A 21,929-nucleotide genomic window follows, 5' to 3' on the forward strand; every position below is an offset into this window, starting at 1 on the left:
AGAAGCAGTTTCAAGGCTTGAATGTGTCTTGGTAACCAGAAGAGGACACAAGATCTAGTCGGATCAAAACATCGTACTGTTTAAGCATGACTTCCTCTGACTTGTGCTCTACTGTTCTGGCTATATAGCTCATTAATCTATTTGCTTAGTTGATGTTTGGCTGTTTTAAGCGAAGTCCAGAAATTGAGTGGTAATGAAGCAATCAAGTTCCTACTTGAATAAAGCGCCATTGGAAATCATGGGCCTGATAGTCCACCTGTGCTCCTTGCTCTCGCACAGCTCATAGAGAGGAAGTACTAGAGGGACTGGAATCCTTGAAAGTTGATAAGTCACCAGGGCCGGATGGATTGTTTCCTGGGCTATTGAAGGAAGCCAGGGAGGAAATAACGGATGCTCTGAGGATCATTTTCCAATCCTCACTAGATACAGGGGAGGTACCGGAGGACTGGAAGACTGCAAACGTAGTACCATTATTTAAAAAGGGTACGAGGGAAAGGCCGAACAATTATAGGCCGGTCAGTCTTACCTCGGTGGTGGGCAAACTATTAGAATTAATACTGAGAGATAGGATAAATTGTCACTTGGAAAGGCATGGTTTAATCAGGGATAGTCAGCATGGATTTGTTCAGGGAAGGTCATGCCTTGCAAATCTGATTGAATTCTTTGAGGAAGTGACAGGGAGGATTGATGAGGGTAGTGCAGTGGATGTTGTCTACATGGATTTTAATAAGGCATTTGACAAGGTCCCACATAGCAGATAGGTCAGAAAGTTAAAAGCCCATGGGATACAGGGAAATGTGGCAAATTGGATCCAAAATTGGCTCAGTAACAGGAAACAAAGGGTAAAAGTCAATGGATGTCTTTGCGAATGGAAATCCGTTTCCAGTGGTGTGCCACAGGGCTCAGTGTTGGGTCCCTTGCTGTTTGTGGTATATATTAATGATTTGGACTTGAATGTAGGGGGCATGATTGGCAAATTTGCAGACCACACAAAAATTGGCCATGTAGTTGATAGTGAAGAGGATAGCTGTAGACTCCAAGAAGATATCAATGGGTTGGTGGAGTGGGCGGAAAAGTGGCAAATGGAGTTCAACCCGGAGAAGTGTGAGGTAATGCACTTAGGGAGGGCAAACAGTAAAAGGGAATACGCAGTAAACGGGAATATATTGAGAGGGGTAGAGGAAGTGAGAGACCTTGGAGTGCATGTGCACAGGTCCCTGAAGGTGGCAGTACAGGTAGATAAGGTTGTGAAGAAGGCATACAGAATGCTCTCCGTTATTAGCCGAGGTATGGAATACAAAAGCAGGGATGTAATGATGGAACTGTATAAAACGCTGGTAAGGCCACAGCTGGAGTATTGTGCGCAGTTCTGGTCACCACATTACAGGAATGATGTCATTGATCTGGAGAGAGTGCAGAGAAGATTTACAATTATGTTGCCAAGGCTTGAAAATTGCAGCTATGAGGAGAGATTGGATAGGCTGGGGTTGTTTTCTTTGGAGCAGAGGAGGCTGAGGGGTGACTTGATTGAGGGTACAAAATTATGAGGGGCCCAGATAGAGTGGACAGGAAGTACCTGTTTCCCATAGCGGAGAGTTCAGGAACTAGAGGACATAGATTTAAGCTGATTGGCGGAAGGGTTAGAGGGGACATGAGGAAAAACTTTTTTACCCAGAGGGTGTTGGGTGTATGGAATTCACTGCCCGAATTGGTGGTAGAGGCAGGGACCCTCAACTCTTTTAAAAAGCACCTGGACCTGCACCTAAAGTGCTGTAAGCTGCAGGGCTACGGACCGGATGCTGGAAGGTGGGATTAGAATGGGCACCTGGTTGTTCTTCGAGCCGGCGCAGACACAATGGGCCGAATGGCCCCCTTCTGTGCTGTATCTTTTCTATGGTTCAATGGTTCTATCAATCTTGTGCACTCTTGTTCTGGGTCCTGAGATGGCCCTAAAATTGCCTCTGCCACATCTGTTGCTATGGGGTTGCTTGTCCTGCCCGCTTCCCCATTGGCATGCGAGTGTGGATGGGCCAGATGTGGTTACACCTGCCTCATCCGTGCTTACTCCAGACAAGCGCCTGCTGTGGGGCACTGCCTCGGCAGTGATCTGCACGGCAGTAGACGGGTAGGTGTGTAAACGGGGTTTGTGCTGCACTTCCAACAAAGTAACCCTGGTGGATCGGGAGCAGCTCTGAGCAATTTCCCGGCCGTAGAATCAATAGTTCACTGACTTGCCAATCAGTGGAAATAGATTTTCCTGATTTACTTCATCAAAATCGCTTGTAACCCGAGCTCCTTTTAACCTTCTTTGCTTTAATGAAAAGAGCCCCATTTTCTCTTAACAAAAGTCTCTTGTACCAGTGAATCTCTCCATGACCTTGACATCCTTCCTAAGGTAAGGCACCCGAAACTGGCCACAATATTCTAACAATGGCCTAACCAATGATTTGTGTATGTTTAGCACTCAGTCTTTGTGTTTATACCCTATTCCCTATTTATAAAGCCCAGGACCACATCTGCTTTTTTTTATATATAAACAGCTTTATCAACCCCTCCTTCCACATTTAGCGTTCTAACATTTAGTATCTACGTCCTCTTCTTATTCTTCCTCCTATAAAAGCTATCATCTCACATTGCTCTGCATTAAATTTGATCTGACGTCTACCTGTGTGATCTACTAACCTGTCCATGTCCTCCTGAAGTCCCTTATGGTCCTTTTCACGGTTAACCACGCACCTATTTTTGTGTTGCCTGTAAATTTCGATATTGTGTCCCCACACCCGAGTCCAGATTGTTTACATATATTGAGAAGAGCAACAGTCCCAACACTGACCTCTGGGGGGACGTAGGTCAAAGTCAACTAACAAAAAATCAGAGCATTGCACCATACTGGAGCTACTTTGGTATAGAGAGGCCCACGTGAAAAGGATTAAGGCACCTTGCAATACAGAGAACCATAGGTCCCTCTGCCCAATGTATCTTAGCTGGGGTATTGCTGTTAAATGGAGGTAATGAAGGCCATTCCTTTCTGGTGTATGATGCTGTCTACTATCCCTTCATTTTCAATTGGAATTGTTTGCTGTTCCTCGCTCTGCTCAGGTTAAGCTGTACTATGGAACTGATTCACGTAAAAACAGTTGTATAACATTCCGGGGCTGACAGTGCAATGGGACGTACCCCAGTCACACTGCAGGCTGGATTCCACACACCAGGGGGCAGCTGTTTGAAAAATTAGAACTTTTATTTCTGGTTGCCCGACGTCTGACTGAGGGATGGGCTGCGGCCAGGGAAAGATGGCAGCTTGTGCTTCCAATTGCAGCCATTTATGTTTGCCATAGGGTTGCCAACCCTCCAGGACTGCCCTGGAGTCTCCAAGAATTAAAGATCAGTGTCCAAGGCACTGCCGGGAGAAAACCCGGGAGAAAAATCATTGGGCATTAAAAAAAATGGTGTGTTTTCATCATTTTCTTTGAACAGTTTTGCTTCTTAGTTATAAAAATATTGGAGACTGGTGGGGGGGGCAAATGGGTGAGGTGGTGGGAGGCGGGAGGTCATGTGATGAAACCTCCAGGAATACGCCCAACCATAGTTGGCAACCCGAGTTTGGCAGCTATTGTGCTGAGTTACACCAGCGGTCATCTTAAACTGTAAACAGGAGCATTTGTCTGAGTGAATGCCTTTCTGAACTACAGGTCCAATTTTACAAGTACGGGCTGCGGGAGGAGCCTCACGCACAGGCCACACGTATCAGGGAGCGGCAGGGAATGGCATGGATAGTCATCCTTATGTCTACTTCCTCATCATCGTGATAACAGCCATCCACCACACTAAGCACTGCGTGTGCGGCTCGGGTGAGATCTCGTCTGCCAATCCTCACCTTTCACTCCCAGAGCCAAACGCAACAAGTTCATTTTACCTGACAATCATGCCGGGTCGAAGGTCAAAGTTCTTTTTCACAATTTCCATCAACGCCTTGTCGCCCATTTGTGAAGTTCCGTATGAAAAAATGGAGATGGAGAGAGGCTCAGCAACACCGATGGCATAAGCAACCTGAAAATTTACAGCAGTAAGTATGTGCTGAAAAAGTGGTTTCACTGAACAAACTGTTATAGAACGCGGCTTAAAATCATCGTGCAAAAAATAGGAGGATAAGGTGACGATCGCAAACATAGACTCACACTGATCACTGATAACACGAACACACTCACTCACAACCACACTCACTCACACTCAAGACACATACACACTCATTCACAACCGCACTCACTCAGAACCACAAATACACAAACACACTCACTCACAAACACATGAACACACGCAGCAATGTCATGAGAACACCATCGCCTCCAAGTTCCCCTCCAAGTCACACCTCATCCCAACTTGGACATTAATCTCTGTTCCTTTATCACCATTGGGTCCGAATCCTGGAATTCCCTACCTCACACCATCATGGGAGCACCATCACCACATGGACTGTAGAGGTTCAAAGAGAAGGCCCACCATTTTCCCAGGGTGCCCATGGCCTGCCCATAGGCTCTCATTAAGCACCTTCTGACACAAACACCCCAGGTACTTCATATATTGTTGACTAGCTGGTCTGATTCAACAGATGTTTTAAACACGGAGTTATTGCCTGTAGCAGCTTTGTTTAAACTCCACACTGCCCAATATGGCCCAAATCATGCACTCAATTCCCCCCATCAGCCAAAACGTACCAGTCTGTAAATCACTGGATTTGATATTAGTGAAAGGTTGCTTGTATTGCATTATTGTGTCAGTTTAATGGAAGCTTTAATCCATTTAAAGTAAAACTGACTAATGCCTCTGGTAAAAGAGCGGACAGAGTAGCGTCATACAGATGCATTAAACATCCCAGTGTCATTTCTGGTCTCCAAACCACTGAATCCTCACCTGCACCAGGACACGCCTGCACAGACCGGCCTTGACCAGAGACTTGGCCACCCAGCGAGCAGCATACGCTGCCGATCGATCAACCTTGGTGTAGTCCTTGCCTGAAAAGGCTCCTCCGCCGTGAGCTCCCCATCCCCCATACGTGTCCACAATAATCTTCCGGCCGGTAACTCCGGCATCACCCTAAACAACCCAAAAATAAGGCACACGATGATTCCCTCAGTCATACAAGGAGTGTCTAGCCAGATAAGCTACTTAACCGAGGGGTGACCTGATAGAGGTCTTTAAAATTATGAAGGGGTTCGATAGGGTAGATGTAGAGAAGATGTTTCCACTTGTGGGGGAGACCAGAACTAGAGGTCATAAATATAAGATAATCACTAATAAATCTAATAAGGAATGCAGGCGAAACTTCTTTACCCAGAGAGTGATGAGAATGTGGAACTTGCTACCACGTGGAGTAGTTGAGGTGAATAGCATCGACGATTTAAGAGGAAGCCAGATAAACACGTGGCAGAAAGGATTGAAGACTCCTGCGGTGGATACCGATTCGCTGAATTCCCTCATGCAAGAGGTGGACCTGTTTCTGACTGGGGCGGAGGTCACCTCGTACAAAAGGCAAGTACTGCATCGAATTATGAGGGCCAGCGTGATCTCCTGGACTAGTTTCGATCGCCAAAAAGGGTCGGAGATGAAATTCCCAGATTTTCCCCCCAAATTGGCCTGGGTTTTTATCAATTTTTCGCCTCTCCCGTGAGATTACGTGGTTTCGGGTGGGGTGGAGAGTGGAGAGTATATATATATGGTGATACACAAGGGGCTCAATTTTGAAATGGTGGCGGAATGGCAGCGGTGGGGGGGTCAAGGTGTGCGCGGAAAACCCGAATAAAAAAAACTTACCTTTGCCCACGTGATTGACAGGCTGGCTGCCGACTGGAGCTGCAATGCCGGTGGAGGGGAGACATCGGGAGACATCGGGGGGTGAGAGATCGAAGAGACATCGGGGGGAGGGTAAGAGATTGAAGAAGAGACATCGGGGGGTGGGTGAGAGATCGGAGAAGAGACATCGGGGGGTGGGTGAGAGATCGGAGAGACATTGTGGGGAGGGTGAGAGATCGAAGAGACATCGGGGGAGGGGGAGAGATCAGAGAAGAGACATCGGAGGGAGGGTGAGAGATCGAAGAAGAGACATCGGGGGGGGTGAGAGATCGGAGAGACATTGTGGGGAGGGTGAGAGATCGAAGAGACATCGGGGGAGGGGGAGAGATCAGAGAAGAGACATCGGGGGGAGGGTGAGAGATCGAAGAGACATCGGGGGGGGTGAGAGATCGGAGAAGAGACATTGGGGGGAGGGTGAGAGATCGGAGAAGAGACATCGGGGGAGGGTGAGAGATCGGAGAAGAGACATCGGAGTGGGGTGAGAGATCGGAGAAGAGACATCGGAGTGGGGTGAGAGATCGGAGAAGAGACATCGGAGTGGGGTGAGAGATCGGAGAAGAGACATCGGAGTGGGGTGAGAGATCGGAGAAGAGACATCGGGGTAGGAGTGGGGTGGGGTGCAGGTGACATCGATGGAAAGGTAGGTGAATTTAATTTTTGACGTTCTGAAATGTAATTTTATTTAATTTATTTAGTTTATTTTTGCCTGATCTGGCCCCTCACGCGTGAGTCAGAAGCCGTGGGAAAGCTGCCCCGGTAAGTTTAAAATCGTTTTAACTACCTAATTTGTCAGAAATAAAGTACCTTAATGAGGTACATTCGCTTCTTTAAGTATCGTCTTGCTGGCTTTAATTGCCGGCGGGACTTCCAGTTCGGGAATGCCGGGCACACTTCCATTTGAAAATTGAGCCCACGGTATCACAGTTGTGTGGGACGGTTGGATGGACCAGTGGGTCTTTTCCTGTCCATCACTTTTCGTATTATTTGCTGATAGGGTCAGATGAAGAGGGGAGGGAGGAGGCTCGTGTGCAGCATAAATACTGGCACTGACCTTCTGGGCCGAATGGCCTGTTTCTGTGCTGTAAATAGCAAGTTTTTTCACTGGCCTACATATTGAGGGGGTTGGTGTCTTCTGTGCTCCCAGTGAGAAAGCACGCTCAAAGGGGTTGGGGATAGAGCATCAACTCTGTGGTTTTGATTCTCTGTCTCACACTCCCTGTGAACGTGGCTTCCTGCTGGCAGTACAGGATTGAGAGATCACCCCTTTTCATCACACAGTACTTGCAGAAGTTACATTTATACGATGATGGTGTTATCATAGCTGCATATGGGGTAGAAATTTAAATTGGTAATATCTACGGCTGAAAGTTTAATGGGCCGGATTCTATCTATGCAATCAGGAGTGTGATGGAATACTCTCCACTTGCCTGGATGAGTGCAGCTCCAACAACACTTGAGAAGCTCGACACCATCCAGGACAAAGCAGCCCGCTTGATTGGCACCCCATCCACCACCCTAAACATTCACTCCCTTCACCACTGGCGCACTGTGGCTGCAGTGTGTACCATCCACAGGATGCACTGCAGCAACTCGCCAAGGCTTCTTCGACAGCACCTCCCAAACCCGCGACCTCTACCACCTAGAAGGACAAGGGCAGCAGGCACATGGGAACAACACCACCTGCACGTTCCCCTCCAAGTCACACACCATCCCGACTCGGAAATATATCGCCGTTTCTTCATCATCGCTGGGTCAAAATCCTGGAACTCCCTTCCTAACAGCACTGTGGGAGAACCTTCACCACACGGACTGCAGCGGTTCAAGAAGGCGGCTCACCACCACCTTCTCAAGGGCAATTTGGGATGGGCAATAAATGCCGGCCTTGCCAGCGACGCCCACATCCCATCAATGAATAAAAAGTTACAGCACAGAAGGAGGCCATTCAGCCCATTGTGTCTGTGCCAGCTCTTTGAAACAGCTATCCCATTAGTCCCATCATGCTGCTCTTTCCCCATAGCCCTGCAAATTTCTCCTTTTCATGTAAATGTCCAATTCCCTTTTGAAAGTTACTATTGAACCTGCTTCCACCGCCCTTTCAGGCAGTGCGTTCCAGATCATAACAACTCGCTGCGTAAAAAAAATTCTCCTCATCTCCCCCCTGGTTCTTTTGCCAATTATGTCCTTTGGTTATCGACCCTCCTGCCAGTGGAAACAGTTTATTCCGATCTACTCTATCAAAACCCCTCTTAATTCTGAACATCTCTATTAAATCTCCCCCTAACCAGCCGGCCAATCTGGTGTTATTTCTCTTAACAAACGACATTCTTCTGACTAACCTGAGGCCCTCCAATGACGAATCGGCCACTGGGCTGGAGGTGATACACAGTGTTGTCATCCAGGTAGTTGCTGGGCACCACGGCATCGATTACCTTCTCCTTCAGGGCGACGCGCATCTCGTCGAGTGGCACGTCTTCATCGTGCTGCACAGAGATGACGATGGTGTGTACACGAGTGGGGACAACCATCCCATTCTCCTGGCTGTACTGCACCGTCACCTACAGAGGAAGCACAGCAACCGGGTCAATTCTGCGCTCGGCGCGGTGACGGAGACCCAGTGCTGGAGGACCGGACACCTCGGGTCACGGAACTCCACCAGCGTCCCCGCCTGAAACGCTGCCAAGCCGTGCTGCGGCCTCTTAGCCAACAGCGCTGGGAAGTCGCGCGTTGAGAGACAGCAAAAGCACAATGCACCTGGGTCTTGGAGTCAGGTCTGAGCCAAGGGAGCGTCCGGTCGCGCCGGAGCTCGGCCATTTTGGCGTTGAGCCGGTGTGCGAGGATAATTGTCAGCGGCATGCATTCGTCCGTCTCGTCTGTGGCATAGCCGAACATCAGGCCCTGGAAAAGGGACATGGACGTGTTTAGAAAATGACGGTGTTGCTTTTCTTTTTCCCATTTATACCTGGGTCAGGGCAGAACTTCCAACCATCGACCTGACCCCACCCTGACTTTCAAGACTGAGATCAGTAGGTTGTTGGGTGGGAGTACCAAAGGATATGGAACCAAGGCGGGTAAATGGAGTTAAGATACAGATCAGCCATAATCTAATTGAATGGCGGAACAGACTCGAGGGGCTGAATGGACTACTCCTGTTCCTATGTTGCAATGAACCCCCGCTAGATAGTGTGAGTGCCTGAATGTCAGGGGAAGACAAGAGGAGGCTCGGCTGGATAATCCCTTCCCCACATAGTCTGCCTCACACAAAGATGGTGGGCACCTGGGCGTAGCACTGGCCTGTGGTCAGCACTCACGGAGCTAGAACCCAGCAAGCGATGGGGGAAAAGGGGGGAGAAAAGTGACAAGGATGCACCCTGTGATTAGGGATCTCTTATTGCTCTGCTACTGAGATTGGGGGGGAGGGGGGTGATGGCTGTGGGGGACAATAGCGTCAATGAGGGCAGCATGCTGGGGTTGAATACTGGAGATAAAAGAAAAGATTTGCATTTATAGGGTGCCCTTCAGGACCTCAGGACGTCCCAAAGTGCTTTACAGTTAACAAAATATTTCTGAAGTGTAGTCACTGTTGTAATGTAGGAAACTCGGCAGCCAATTTGCGCACAGCAAGATCCCACAACAGCAATGTGATAATGACCAAATAATCTGTTTTAATTATGTTGATTGAGGGATAAATATTGGCCAGTACACCAGGGAGAACTCCCCTGCTCTTCTTCGAAATAATGCCATGGCATCTTTTACGTCCACCTGAGCGAGCAAACTGGGCTTCGGTTTAGCGTCTCACCCGAAAGACGGTACCTCTGACAGTGCAGCACTCCCTATGCTGCACTGAAGCATCAGCCTAGATTACGTGCTCAAATCTGTGGAATGGGACTTGTACCCACGACCTGGGGACTCAGAGACTAGAGAGGCATTCACCGAGCCACAGCTGACACCTTGTAAAAAACTGACAATAATACACCCTGTGATTAGATATTGCTCATTCCTCTGCTACTGAGATGGGGGGGGGAGGGTCTGTGGGGGGGGGGGAACAATAGTGTCAGTGAGGGTGAGGGTAGCAGGCTGGGGTTGAATAGTGGAGATGTGAAAATGGATGAATATTCTGGAGTTTGACCTGATTCGCTTTGAGGATCAAAGACTATTTATACAGAACTTTTGCTCATGAATTATACAAATGGGGTATATCCATTTACGGGAGGGTTCATTAACCTGGCAGTATGCAGACAGTTCTCTAAATATCATCATTTTGGCTTTCATCTCCTGAACGCTGATCTCCTCACTTGCTGGTGGGGCAAGTCACCCAGGGACAATGTGAAAACACTGCACTGCTGACCTCTAGAGGCAGGTTGAGTGAGTGCAAGTGACTGAGAGCACAGAAACTGGCCATTTGGCCTAATGGTCTTTGCTGGTGTTTATGCTCTACACGAGCCTCCTACCACCCTACTTCATCTAACCCTCTCAACATATCCTTCCATTCCTTTCTCCCTCATGTGTTTATTTAGCTTCCCTTTAAATGTATCTGTGCTATTCGCCTCAACTACTCCTTGTGGGAGCGAGTTCCACATTCTAACCACTCTCTGGGTAAAGAAGTTTCTCCTGAATTCCTGAGTAGATCGATTAGTGACTATTTTATATTTATGACCTCTAGTTTTGGACTCCCCACAAGTGGGAACATCTTCTCTATGTCTACCCTATCGAACCCTTCCATAATTTTAAAGACCCCTATCAGGTCACCCCTCGGCCTTCCCTTTGTAGAGAAAAGAGCCCCAGCCTGTTCAGTCTTTCCAGACAGTTGTCCCCTCTCAGTTCTGGTATCATCCGTGTAAATCTTTTTTTGCACTTTCTCCAGTGCTTCTATATCCTTTTTGTAATATGGAGACCAGAACTGTGCACAGATGTTAATTCAGCCAATGTGTGTTAGCAAAGAGTAGAAGGGTGGGGGAAGGGGGGAGGGCAGAGGAAGAGAAACACAAATGTTATCCATCACCATGGCACCCGTCTGTGGCAGGAAGGAGCATTTGGTTCATCTGTAATTGGAATTTAGATTCATATCATAATCATATCCCTTTATCAGTTGTCAGGTTTGCTTCCATTGAAATCAGTGGAGACTATATATAACCAGTCCAATATCTTCAGGCTGACGGGTCCCTTTGTAGCTTATTGAGTATATTCTTTGGGCTGGTTTACACTACACTGTACAATAGATCCTCGACGGTCAGGTGCTGTGTGTAAACTGCACGGTGTCACTATTAGCGAGCAAACAGATGAGACAACCACCATTTTGAGTGCTGTGCACAAATTCTGGAGTTAAGGGGACAGTCTCATAGTGCACACACACGGAAACCTGAGTGTGATAGCCCCTCTCCTCCAGAGGCCTGGCATCGCCCAATTCAGTCACCGCCATCCGTTCTCCGCTGACAGGGGTGGTGTTCGAGGTCTCTCGTGGATCGTGTTAGGGTCTGCGAGTTTGCAATTTGTTTTCATACTTTGCTTTTGGATTTTTAGTCTGAATGTAACTCAGTCAGATTAGCCCAAATCCCCTTCCTGGCACCAAATGTGGCAAAGTAATCCTTGCTACGAATCAAAACTATTCTCTTCAGCCCAGCGTTACAGCACAAGACCCGAGACTCAGGGCTGCACTCTGCTTCTTGGAATCACGGGCCCTGGCTGATGCAATGGTCAGTGCTGTTCTGTGGCTGCTAATAACCCCGGAGACACCTGCTGCTTTGACCAGCAGAGTTCATAGAGTACAGATTGGCTCAGAAACACATCACGGTATCGACTGTCAGGGTCCCGTTTCCATTGAATTCGGTGGAGCCTGGGTTAGATCCCAAACTATTTATAACCAGTCCAATATCTCCAGGCTGATTGATAGCAATGGCTCCCTTTGTAGCTTATTGACTACTGCGTCTAACTTGGGCTCAGATCATATGAGCTGCATATTCTTTGGGCTGGTTTACACCACACTGTACTATAGAACCCGGAAAATCAGGTACTGTGTGTAAACTGCACTGTGTCACTATTAGTGTGCAAACAGAAGACAAAACCTCAATTTAGAGTGCTGTGCACAAACTCTGAAGTTAGAAAGAAAGAAAGACTTACATTTATTTAGCGCCTTTCATGCCCCAAAGTGCTTTATAGCCAATGAACTACTTCTGAAGTGTTGTAATGTAGGAAACGCAGCAGCCAATTTGCGCACAGCAAGATCCCACAAACAGCAATGAGATAAAGACTAGGTGATCTGCTTTTAGTGATGTTAGTTGTGGGATAAATATTGGCCAGGACACCAGGGAGAACTCCCCTGCTCTTCTTCGAATTGTGCCATGGGATCTTTTACTGAGAGAGCAGACGGGGCCTCAGTTTAATGTCTCACCCAAAAGACGGCACCTCCAACAATGCAGCGCTCCCTCAGTACGAGCACTGGGGAGTCAGCCTGGATTATATGCTCAAGTCTCTGGCATGGGTCTTGAACCCATGACCATCCTGACTCAGAGGCAAGAGTGCTACCACTGAGACGCGGCTAACACCTAAACAAGACTACGTTAAGGGGTCGTTCCCTGTACCACGTACTTTTCTATTTCAAGTTTGGGACTGTATCACCCGCACTCTGCTGTAGGACTCAATGCCGTCAACAATGATGGGATCCCAGCAATAAATAGTTTCATAGTCAGAGCTTCCTGGTTTGGAGTTTCAAGGATTTTAAATAATGAGCCTGGAGTGAACAACTGTGATGTAGTCACATGTGTTTCTTGCACTGCTGCAGGATGTCCCAAGGCTGCCTTCTTCAGAGGCCAAAGACAGTCTGAGCTACTCACAAAGTACTCACTGTCCTAGGCCCAAGTCAGTCTGTGCTAGTCAGTACCATGCTTCCCCCTGGAGACAGTCTCTGCCGCTGCCAGCCTACAGCCAGATAAGGAAGCTGGTGTCGACCAGCTTCTCTTCAACCCCATAAATTCGAGTACTCCAGATGTTACTTTGGTTTTACTCTAGAAGTGGCAGACTCGCCCGACCAAGGGCGCGAGACTCGCCCGACCAAGGGCGCGAGACTCGCCCGACCAAGGGCGCGAGACTCGCCCGACCAAGGGCGCGAGACTCGCCCGACCAAGGGCGCGAGACTCGCCCGACCAAGGGCGCGAGACTCGCCCGACCAAGGGCGTGAGACTGCAATGTTAGCCAAGGCAGAGACTCACACTTGAGATTGGAGCCCAACACTCAATTGCTACAACTGCGGGGACACGAAGCTAGAAAACAGAACTTGATTTCATTTCGGATGAAATGTGGAGAGAGGGGGAGATTTGTACTTTGATCCCTAAACAGTGAACCTCCTAGGAATTTGCTAATTGTGATCAGTGCTTGAAGAGGTCAGAAACCCTGTGCTTTGAATGCAAGGAGTTGAGATGCAGAGTGTAACACAAACATTAGCAGCAAATTGCGTGCCTATAATGAGCAACATTGCGTTTCCACGGTCATTAATGCTTCATGATGGTCAGTATTTTGTAAAGGTCAGCTACACAAAACTCTGTGCTCAGTGCCTCGGAGTGACTAGTGGATTGTGGTGGTCAGTAGTCTCAGTAATGTAGCGGTCACCGAGTGGCAAAGGTCATTAACACACCTGGTCTCCAGCACCAATATCTTCCTCGTCTCTGTCTAGATGAACTCCCTGTGCGATGTCTGGTGACTGCTGCTCCAAAGCAACGAGAACATTGCACGTCTTGTAATCAAACCCTGTACACGGGCAAAAGACGGTTAGAGCTGAACACCAGAACCCTGTCGCCAACATATACACAGAGCACGGAATTTAGAAATCTAAATGTAGGCCATTTGCCATTTGCTTTCACACTCACTGGTCCAGTGACCAGAGCTGTGTCTAGTGTCCAGTGTTTTAAAACACTGCAGGAACAGAAACCTTACCAATGATTAAATTGCTATTGTCTCGCTGAGAATCATTTTGTTTGTACAAATCTTAGAAGGTTTAGAAGCTGAAAATGAATACCCGCAATATCAGCAAACGAGATTTTAATACGTTCTTGTAAAATTCCAAGACGTTACCCTGCTGAAAGTGAACAGGCCGACACCTCCTTCACAAATAGACAGAATAATCAACACATTCTGCACTGTGTACATTAGTACAGCACAGTTCAATTTCTAGGGTTATATGGCACTGATTGCTAATCTAGGGAGTTAGACAAGTCATACACTGTACATACCCCCATGCAAGTGAGTGAGAGCAGTGTATTAGTGCTGGGAATAGGGAGATTGTTATTGGTGTCAGTGAGTGAGGTCAGTGCTGTGATCAGGGTGGGGGGGTTCTGCCGGTGTTGGTGTGAGTCAGTGCTGTGATCGGGGGGTTCTGCTGGTGTTGGTGTGAGTCAGTGCTGTGTCAGGAGGGGTTCTGCTGGTGTTGGTGTGAGTCAGTGCTGTGTCAGGAGGGGTTCTGCTGGTGTTGGTGTGAGTCAGTGCTGTGTCAGGAGGGGTTCTGCTGGTGTTGGTGTGAGTCAGTGCTGTGATCAGGGGGTTCTGCTGGTGTTGGTGTGAGTCAGTGCTGTGATCGGGGGGTTCTGCTGGTGTTGGTGTGAGTCAGTGCTGTGTCAGGAGGGGTTCTGCTGGTGTTGGTGTGAGTCAGTGCTGTTTCAGGAGGGGTTCTGCTGGTGTTGGTGTGAGTCAGTGCTGTGATCGGGGGGGTTCTGCTGGTGTTGGTGTGAGTCAGTGCTGTTTCAGGAGGGGTTCTGCTGGTGTTGGTGTGAGTCAGTGCTGTGATCGGGGGGGTTCTGCTGGTGTTGGTGTGAGTCAGTGCTGTGTCAGGAGGGGTTCTGCTGGTGTTGGTGTGAGTCAGTGCTGTTTCAGGAGGGGTTCTGCTGGTGTTGGTGTGAGTCAGTGCTGTTTCAGGAGGGGTTCTGCTGGTGTTGGTGTGAGTCAGTGCTGTGATTGGGGGGGGGTTCTGCTGGTGTTGGTGTGAGTCAGTGCTGTGATCGGGGGGGTTCTGCTGGTGTTGGTGTGAGTCAGGTGGGGTTCTGCTGGTGCTGGTGAATGAGTTTAACAGTTGCAGATTTTGGGTGAATGGTAATGGAAATCTCCCCTCGATCTGAACAGACAACGTGCAACTGAGCAACACAGATTAGGAGCTCTCTGCTTTGTGCTGATCTCAACTGGGATAGCAGCAGTCGAGATGCTACATTTTCCCTGAGCAGCACCGACAGAGATTAATCCCCCTGAGCACCATCAATGAACTGGCTGGAAAGTGCCCCTGTGTGGAAGCGGCTGGGTTTGGCTGTGATGCCCCTCAAGGTTCAATATCACTATCTAGGCTCACACGTGAAGAATAATGACTTGGACAAGGTATTGGAGGGTCTCTGCTGCCCAGGGAACTACCCCCAGCTCAAGTTGGTACCTGCAGGAAAGGAGCCCAGCAAACTGAAGATACCTTGAGATAAAGACAGACTTGCATTTATATAGCGCCAGGACCAAAGCACTTTACAACCAATGAAGTACTTCTGAAGTGTATTCACTGCTGTAATGTAGGAAACATGGCAGCCAATTTGCGCACAGCAAGATCCCACAAACAGCAATGTGATAATGACCAGATAATCTGTTCTTTGTGATGTTCTTTAAGATAGTTTTCATTTCTAGAATATTCCATGTTTAGTAATTGAATGGAATCGGTACAGAGTTAATTTGAGAGATAATTCATATTGAAAGAGGGAGACTTCTAAATGACGGTTCATTTCCTGTGATCTTGGTTGAAATAATGTTGACACTGAACGGTCAGGTTTCTCTCTCACTGACCTTTGGCGGAATCATCGTATCCAATGTACTGTATCGTGTCCCTCACCACCTTCTGGTAATCAACAACACCGCGAGAGGTGATCTCCCCACATAACAGTACCATCCCGGTCTTGCAGACAGTCTCTGTGGGAAACAGGAGGGAAATGGTGATGAGCTCGGAGGCTGATATCTCGGCAAAATCTCTTAGATTTAGAGAACATTTGCTTTGTTGGTCACCATGAGGAGAGGTGTCGGCACTGGGGAATGAAACACTTTCCGTTTCGAGCACTCAGTGTCCAGCACAGCCAGGTCAGGGAGATACAGACTGAAGCTGCTGCACTCCCTCAGGGTTCTTCAAGCCCTTCTCCTAACAGCTTCGGAGAACACTCCCTACTGTGGCAATTTTCCAATTCATACACAGGGATTCCCTGTGGCCTGTCGGAGTGCGTTGACCAAACTAATGTTGAATTGTTGGTAGTTTTGCGCTCCGTTCCTGTGCCCACCAGGGATTGGGCTAAGAGTGTCCAACTCATTGTAGGAACCTTAGAGCTGGCAGGGAGAGAGGGGACCTGCATCTTATCATTGTGGGTAACAGAAAGGACAACGTGCTACCCTGGTGCGCTGCCCAGCACCCACTGAATCCGTGTTAGATATAAAGTGGCACAGGGTTTAAAGAGAGGGAGTTCTTTCCCATTTGACATGATGCCCAGCCACATTCCAACCACAGTAGAATCACTAATATCGCATGAATAACTTGTCAAAAATAAACTAATAATAGGTTAACTTTAAAAGTTTAACACATGGAGCACCATCTGTCCACATACCAGGCCTGGCTGAACTGATCCATCATGGTGAGCTATGACAGTCTTGCTATCGAACGTCTTGCTACTTGGCCCGTCCACCGACAGGCTCAGTACCATGTCTATTCTTGGCCCAGACACTCTCAAAGCACCGAGCGCACTGGGACTGCTGTTTAATGGTGATCCGGCCCAACAAACTTACAACAAAAAACTCCAAGTTAAAGGCCCCCAGACACAAGGTCTTCTTTGGACACAAACAAAGGTCTGGTTTGTCTCCAACTAGGCTGTAAATTCTAAGCAGAATGAGTACATGAGGGAGAAAGGAATAGAAGGATATGCTGATAGGGTGAGATGAGGAGAGGTGGGAGGAGGCTTGTGTGGAGCGTAAACGCAGACAAAGACCAGTTGGGCCGAATGGCCTGTTTCTGTCCTGTAAATTCTATGTAATATTCTGGATCTGGTCCTTCCCACAAGCCTACAACTATTCCCTACAAGATAGCACCTGTCTGCACTGTGGTGTAAATCCCATCGTTGTGCTTTCATTTTGCTTTCTCGCACAGGGGAGTGAAAGAAAACAAAAGGATGATATGGAATTGGGCTTTCCAGCATTCATAGTGCCAAGGAAAACCATCCATTAAATCCATAGACCTATAGATCTAATAGAAGACTTTCACTAGAGCTTTGGATTCTGGGTAAGCCCACCTCCATAGCATTGCTTTTTGCTCAACATCAGGCGATCCCCACCTGGTGACAACCATACAGAACCTTGGGATTGTCGCCCTTAACTGAACATTGGCGAGTACCTGGGCTCTGGTCTATAATTATTTATGTTTTGTTGCCTGTATCTGTCGTACTGTTGCCTCCCATGGGTTAAATTCTGTCGAGTCTTTGTTTTGCTGCTTTCTAATTGGTCAGTCTTTACTTTGGCAATCTCACCAATCACATTCCACAAATGGCAAGCAATCACATTCCTTAATCACCTACATTCTTTAAAAAATAACCAGTTACATTCCCCAATCACAGACTCTACGTCCGTGATACTCTCAGATCCAAGACAGGCACAGTGACTGCTTTATCAAAGTTTACAAGATCCCGAGGGGTACAGATAAACTCTAACTACCCGGGGAACTGACTCTTTACTTCACACATTAGGGATGGGCAGTAAATGCCGGCCTCGCCAGCGACGCCCACATCCCATGAACGAATAAAAAAACACACAAGGGTGGTGAATGTGTGAAACAGACTGCCCAGGAAAGTTTTGTGCTTTCGGGTAGGCCAGATGGATCACAGCCCTCTCCCCCAGCCCAAGGCCTCTGTCGTGGTTTTTTAAAAATTCGTTCATGGGATGTGGGTGTCGCTGGCGAGGCCAGCATTTATTGCCCATCCCTAATTGCCCTCGAGAAGGTGGTGGTGAGCCGCCTTCTTGAACCGCTGCAGTCCGTGTGGTGAAGGTTCTCCCACAGTGCTGTTAGGAAGGGAGTTCCAGGATTTTGACCCAGTGACGATGAAAGAATGACGATGTATTTCCAATTCGGGATGGTGTATGACTTGGAGGGGAACGTGCAGGTGGTGTTGTTCCCATGTGCCTGCTGCCCTTATCCTTCTAGGTGGTAGAGGTCGTAGGTTTGGGAGGTGCTGTCGAAGAAGCCTTGGTGAGTTGCTGCAGTGCATCCTATGGATGGTACACACTGCAGCCACAGTGCGCCGGTGGTGAAGGGAGTGAATGTTTAGGGTGGTGGATGGGGTGCCAATCAAGTGGGCTGCTTTGTCCTGAATGGTGTCGAGCTTGAGTTTTTTTGGAGTTACACTCATCCAGGCAAGTATTCCATCACACTCCTGACTTGTGCCTTGCAGATGGTGGAAAGGCTTTGGGGAGTCAGGAGGTGAGACACTCGCCACAGAATACCCAGCCTCTGATCTGCTCTCGTAGCCACAGTATTTATGTGGTTGGTCCAGTTAAGTTTCTAGTCAATGGTGACACATGGTGTGGTGAGGTCCAGCCTCAAGCCTTGAACCTTGCAATGATCTCCTGATCAGGTGCAGCCCCAGCCTCAGCATCCTGTCTCGTTTCTGACTCCTGATCAGGGGCAGCTCCATTGCACTTTGTTTAAAGAGAGGTTCAAGCCAGCTCGAACCTTCCTGAGGTAAGATTTCTGGTTACAGTACTCCATTGTGAAGGCAATGTGATTGAAATGTTGGATATATCATTTATATATATATTGCAATAATTAAGTCACTTAGATACCATGATTAATTCGTGTACAGGCAATTAACGCTGGATAGGTCTACCCTATCAAACCCCTTCAGAATTTTAAAGGCCTCTAAGAGAAAAGAATATTTAACCTCTGTTGAGCTGAATTGAATTTAATTTAATAGCATCGCTCTAATATGAAAATGATTCCAAATCCTCACTGGGCCAAATATCAAACGTCTGCGAACACGACACTGTTCTAGACTGATGACGATGCAATTCACTCACCACATGCAACTTTGGCATCAGGATCCTGCTGCAGATGGGCGTCCAACACGGCATCACTGATCTGATCACAGATTTTATCTGAAGAAGAGAAGATGGCATTAACATCAGCAACAACTAGAATTGGTATAAGCGCCTTTGACAATGGAACGTCCCAAGGTGATTCATGGATGGGTGTCGGACGTGGAGTCGAACACTGAGCCAGGAAGAGCGTGACTAGGAGATCGACAGAAAGCTCGGGCGAAGAGACGGTTTTTGAAATGATACTGAAAGATGAAGTTGTGGAGGGGTCAATATCAGATCTGCACATCCCCAGATGTTGTGCACCAAAGCTCCTGATCCCCTATGTACCAGAGCACCCGTGGCGCGTGTATCAGGGCAGCTGAAGACCAGTGTACCCGAGGACCCGTGTACCCGAGGACCCGTGTACCCGAGGATCCAAGGTCCAGTTTACCCGAGGAGCCGTGTACCCGAAGACCCGTGTACCCGTGTACTCGAGGACCAGTGTACCCGAGGACCCGTGTACCCGAGGACCCGTGTACCCGTGTACTCGAGGACCAGTGTACCCGAGGACCCGTGTACCCGAGGACCCGTGTACCCGAGGACCCGTGTACCCGTGTACTCGAGGACCAGTGTACTTGAGGACCCGTGTACCCGAGGGCCCGTGTACCCGAGGGCCCGTGTACCTGAAGACCAGTGTACTCGAGGACCCGTGTACTCGAGGACCCGTGTACTCGAGGATCCGAGGTTCAGTTTACCCGAAGACTCGTGTACCCGAGGACCCGAGGTTCAGTTTACCCGAAGACCCGTGTACCCGAGGACCCGAGGTTCAGTTTACCCGAAGACCCGTGTACCCGAAGACCCGTGTACCCGAGGACCCGTGTACCCGAGGACCAGTGTACCCGAGGACCAGTGTACCCGAGTTTTCCTGTACATATGAAGGTGTTGTGAGCTGGACGATGTACTGGAAGCAGAGAGCTGTCCCTCTTCTCTTCCAATTTCCACCCAAGTGGGCTGTGCAGGTGGGGTCACTGGGCAGTGATCAGGAGGGGATACAGCTGGCTGATTTCTCCCCACCTTGGCTCAGGGACACTTGAGAACGATCGTAGAGCCACAACCGATGCCTGAAGGAAATCAGCTAACTCAGCATGGACTGGGAAAGTTTAACTTTCCTTTCTTCACATTGTTTTTATGTGCGTAGCTGGTTTTACTGCGGAAGGGGAAAAAGGAAATGCATTAACATCTCTGGTTCCAGTTCATAATATTCTTTAGAAATTTAAACAAAAATATTTCTCTCCATAATTCTGTGCAATCGTTCGCACAATGAAAACTCAAAAAGTCCGCAATGGGTTAATGGCAGTTAATTATTTAGACTGCCATTTTCCGACTTCTTTTTATTCATTCTCAGGATGTGGGCGTCACTGGCAAAGCCGATATTTATTGCCCATCCCGAGTTACCCTTGAGAAGGTGGTGGTGAGCCGCCTTCTTGAACCGCTGCAGTCCGTGTGGTGAAGGTTCTCCCACAGTGCTGTTAGGTCGGCAGTTCCAGGATTCTGACCCAGCGACGATGAAGGAACGGCCGATATATTTCCAAGTCGGGATGGTGCGTGACTTGGAGGGGAACTTGGAGGTGATGGTGTTCCCATGCACCTGCTGCCCTTGTTCTTCCAGGTGGTGGAGGTCGCGGGTTCACACTACACAATTGATGACACTCCGAGCACAAATACATCTCCATCTGAAGACTGCTGGTGAGATAGAGACAAGTACTTGCCACTGGTCTCCTGAGGAGACAGACCCGCATTCACAGCCGGGGAGACTGATACACCTCTGGGATCGACACAGTTGCACAGAAACAGCCACGAATCAGCCGGCAGACCACTGGATGTGAGACACTTGTGCAATCGTATAGTTCGGACTTATTCGATTACCCGTGGCCGCGGCCAAATTCACACGCCAGGAGAGAGACTGGCATCGGTCACTCCTGACTCACTCCTCCCCCAGACTGCGGTTGAGGAACTCACTGGGTTAGCACATGTCGGGGTGAGAGGTGAGACCAGGAGACCAGGTGAGGCCTGGATTCTGAGGCTCAGTGGATAGCACTCTCGCCTCTGAGTCAGAAGGTTGTGGGTTCAAGTCTTACTCCAGAGATGTTAAACTGAGGTCCCATCTACTCTCTCAAGTGGAAGTAAAAGATCCCATGGCACTATTCGAAGCAGAGCAGGGGAGTCCTCCTGGGTGTCCTGGCCAGTATTAATACCTCAACCAACTTCACTAAAAAAAAATCAGTTATCTGGTCATGACCTGTTGGTGGGACCTTGCTGTGTGCAAATTATAATGCCTCCTGCGGTTGAATAGCATGTGTCTAGTCACTGTCCGGGATCTGGTTGCAGTACAGGAGTGCAACTGGTGTCCACGGGGTTGTACCCTAGCCTAAAGCCAGTGCCTTCAGGGGAAATAAGAATTCAGGATGGCAGGTTACCCCAGGTTCTGCACCTGGTACAGGGCACCCTAGAATCGTAGAAAGGTTACTTCACAGAAGGAGGCCGTTCGGTCCATCGAGTCCACGTCGGCTCTATGCAAGAGCAATCCAGCTAGTCCCACTCCCCCGCCCTTTCCCCGTAGTGCGAACTATTGCGAGTTCTTTCCCACCCTTCAAACACAGGCCCTGTCTTTAATCCAATGCCAGGTGGTACTGGTTGGACAGGCCACATCGACAGATAGAAAGTCGCCAGACTTTTGGAAACTGTAAAGAAAGTTGCTGAATCTTGTTAGGGAATCACTTAGAACATATAGCATCCTATTAATAGAGAGAGAGAGAGAGAGAGAGAGATTCTCAGAATACAAATAGATCTGGTTTCGGAATTCCACACGACAGAAAGCGAGACATTTTAAAACAAGGTCGCAGCAAGAAGAAGAAAAATAAAACAGCCTGGTTTACAGAGTCGGAGAGGACGGGGTGACGACGATTTCACTCCAGGTTGGATCCAGAGACAGAGAGTCCTCGGTTACACGGAGCTCCCTCTCGGCT

At 48.5% G+C, this 21,929-nt stretch overlaps 1 protein-coding gene across 3 annotated transcripts in view; it reads right to left on the minus strand.

Annotated features, from left to right (window-relative positions):
• Window positions 1-21,929, minus strand: part of LOC137304185 (S-adenosylmethionine synthase-like) — a 42,374-nt gene that overhangs the window by 10,473 nt on the left and 9,972 nt on the right. For 2 of the 3 annotated variants that reach the window (XM_067972707.1, XM_067972706.1), the window contains exons 2-8: window positions 18,904-18,981; window positions 15,646-15,768; window positions 13,475-13,587; window positions 8,602-8,745; window positions 8,187-8,405; window positions 4,912-5,094; window positions 3,917-4,050 (exon numbers count right to left, since the gene is read on the minus strand). In XM_067972707.1, coding sequence (XP_067828808.1) covers window positions 3,917-4,050; window positions 4,912-5,094; window positions 8,187-8,405; window positions 8,602-8,745; window positions 13,475-13,587; window positions 15,646-15,768; window positions 18,904-18,981 — 994 coding nt within the window. Of the gene's footprint in view, window positions 1-3,916; window positions 4,051-4,911; window positions 5,095-8,186; window positions 8,406-8,601; window positions 8,746-13,474; window positions 13,588-15,645; window positions 15,769-18,903; window positions 18,982-21,839; window positions 21,908-21,929 lie in introns of those variants that run through there. The other variant, XM_067972708.1, reaches the window with a different exon arrangement.

Source organism: Heptranchias perlo, chromosome 36 (genome assembly GCF_035084215.1).
Source record: "Heptranchias perlo isolate sHepPer1 chromosome 36, sHepPer1.hap1, whole genome shotgun sequence".
Classification (NCBI taxonomy): Eukaryota; Metazoa; Chordata; class Chondrichthyes; order Hexanchiformes; family Hexanchidae; genus Heptranchias; species Heptranchias perlo.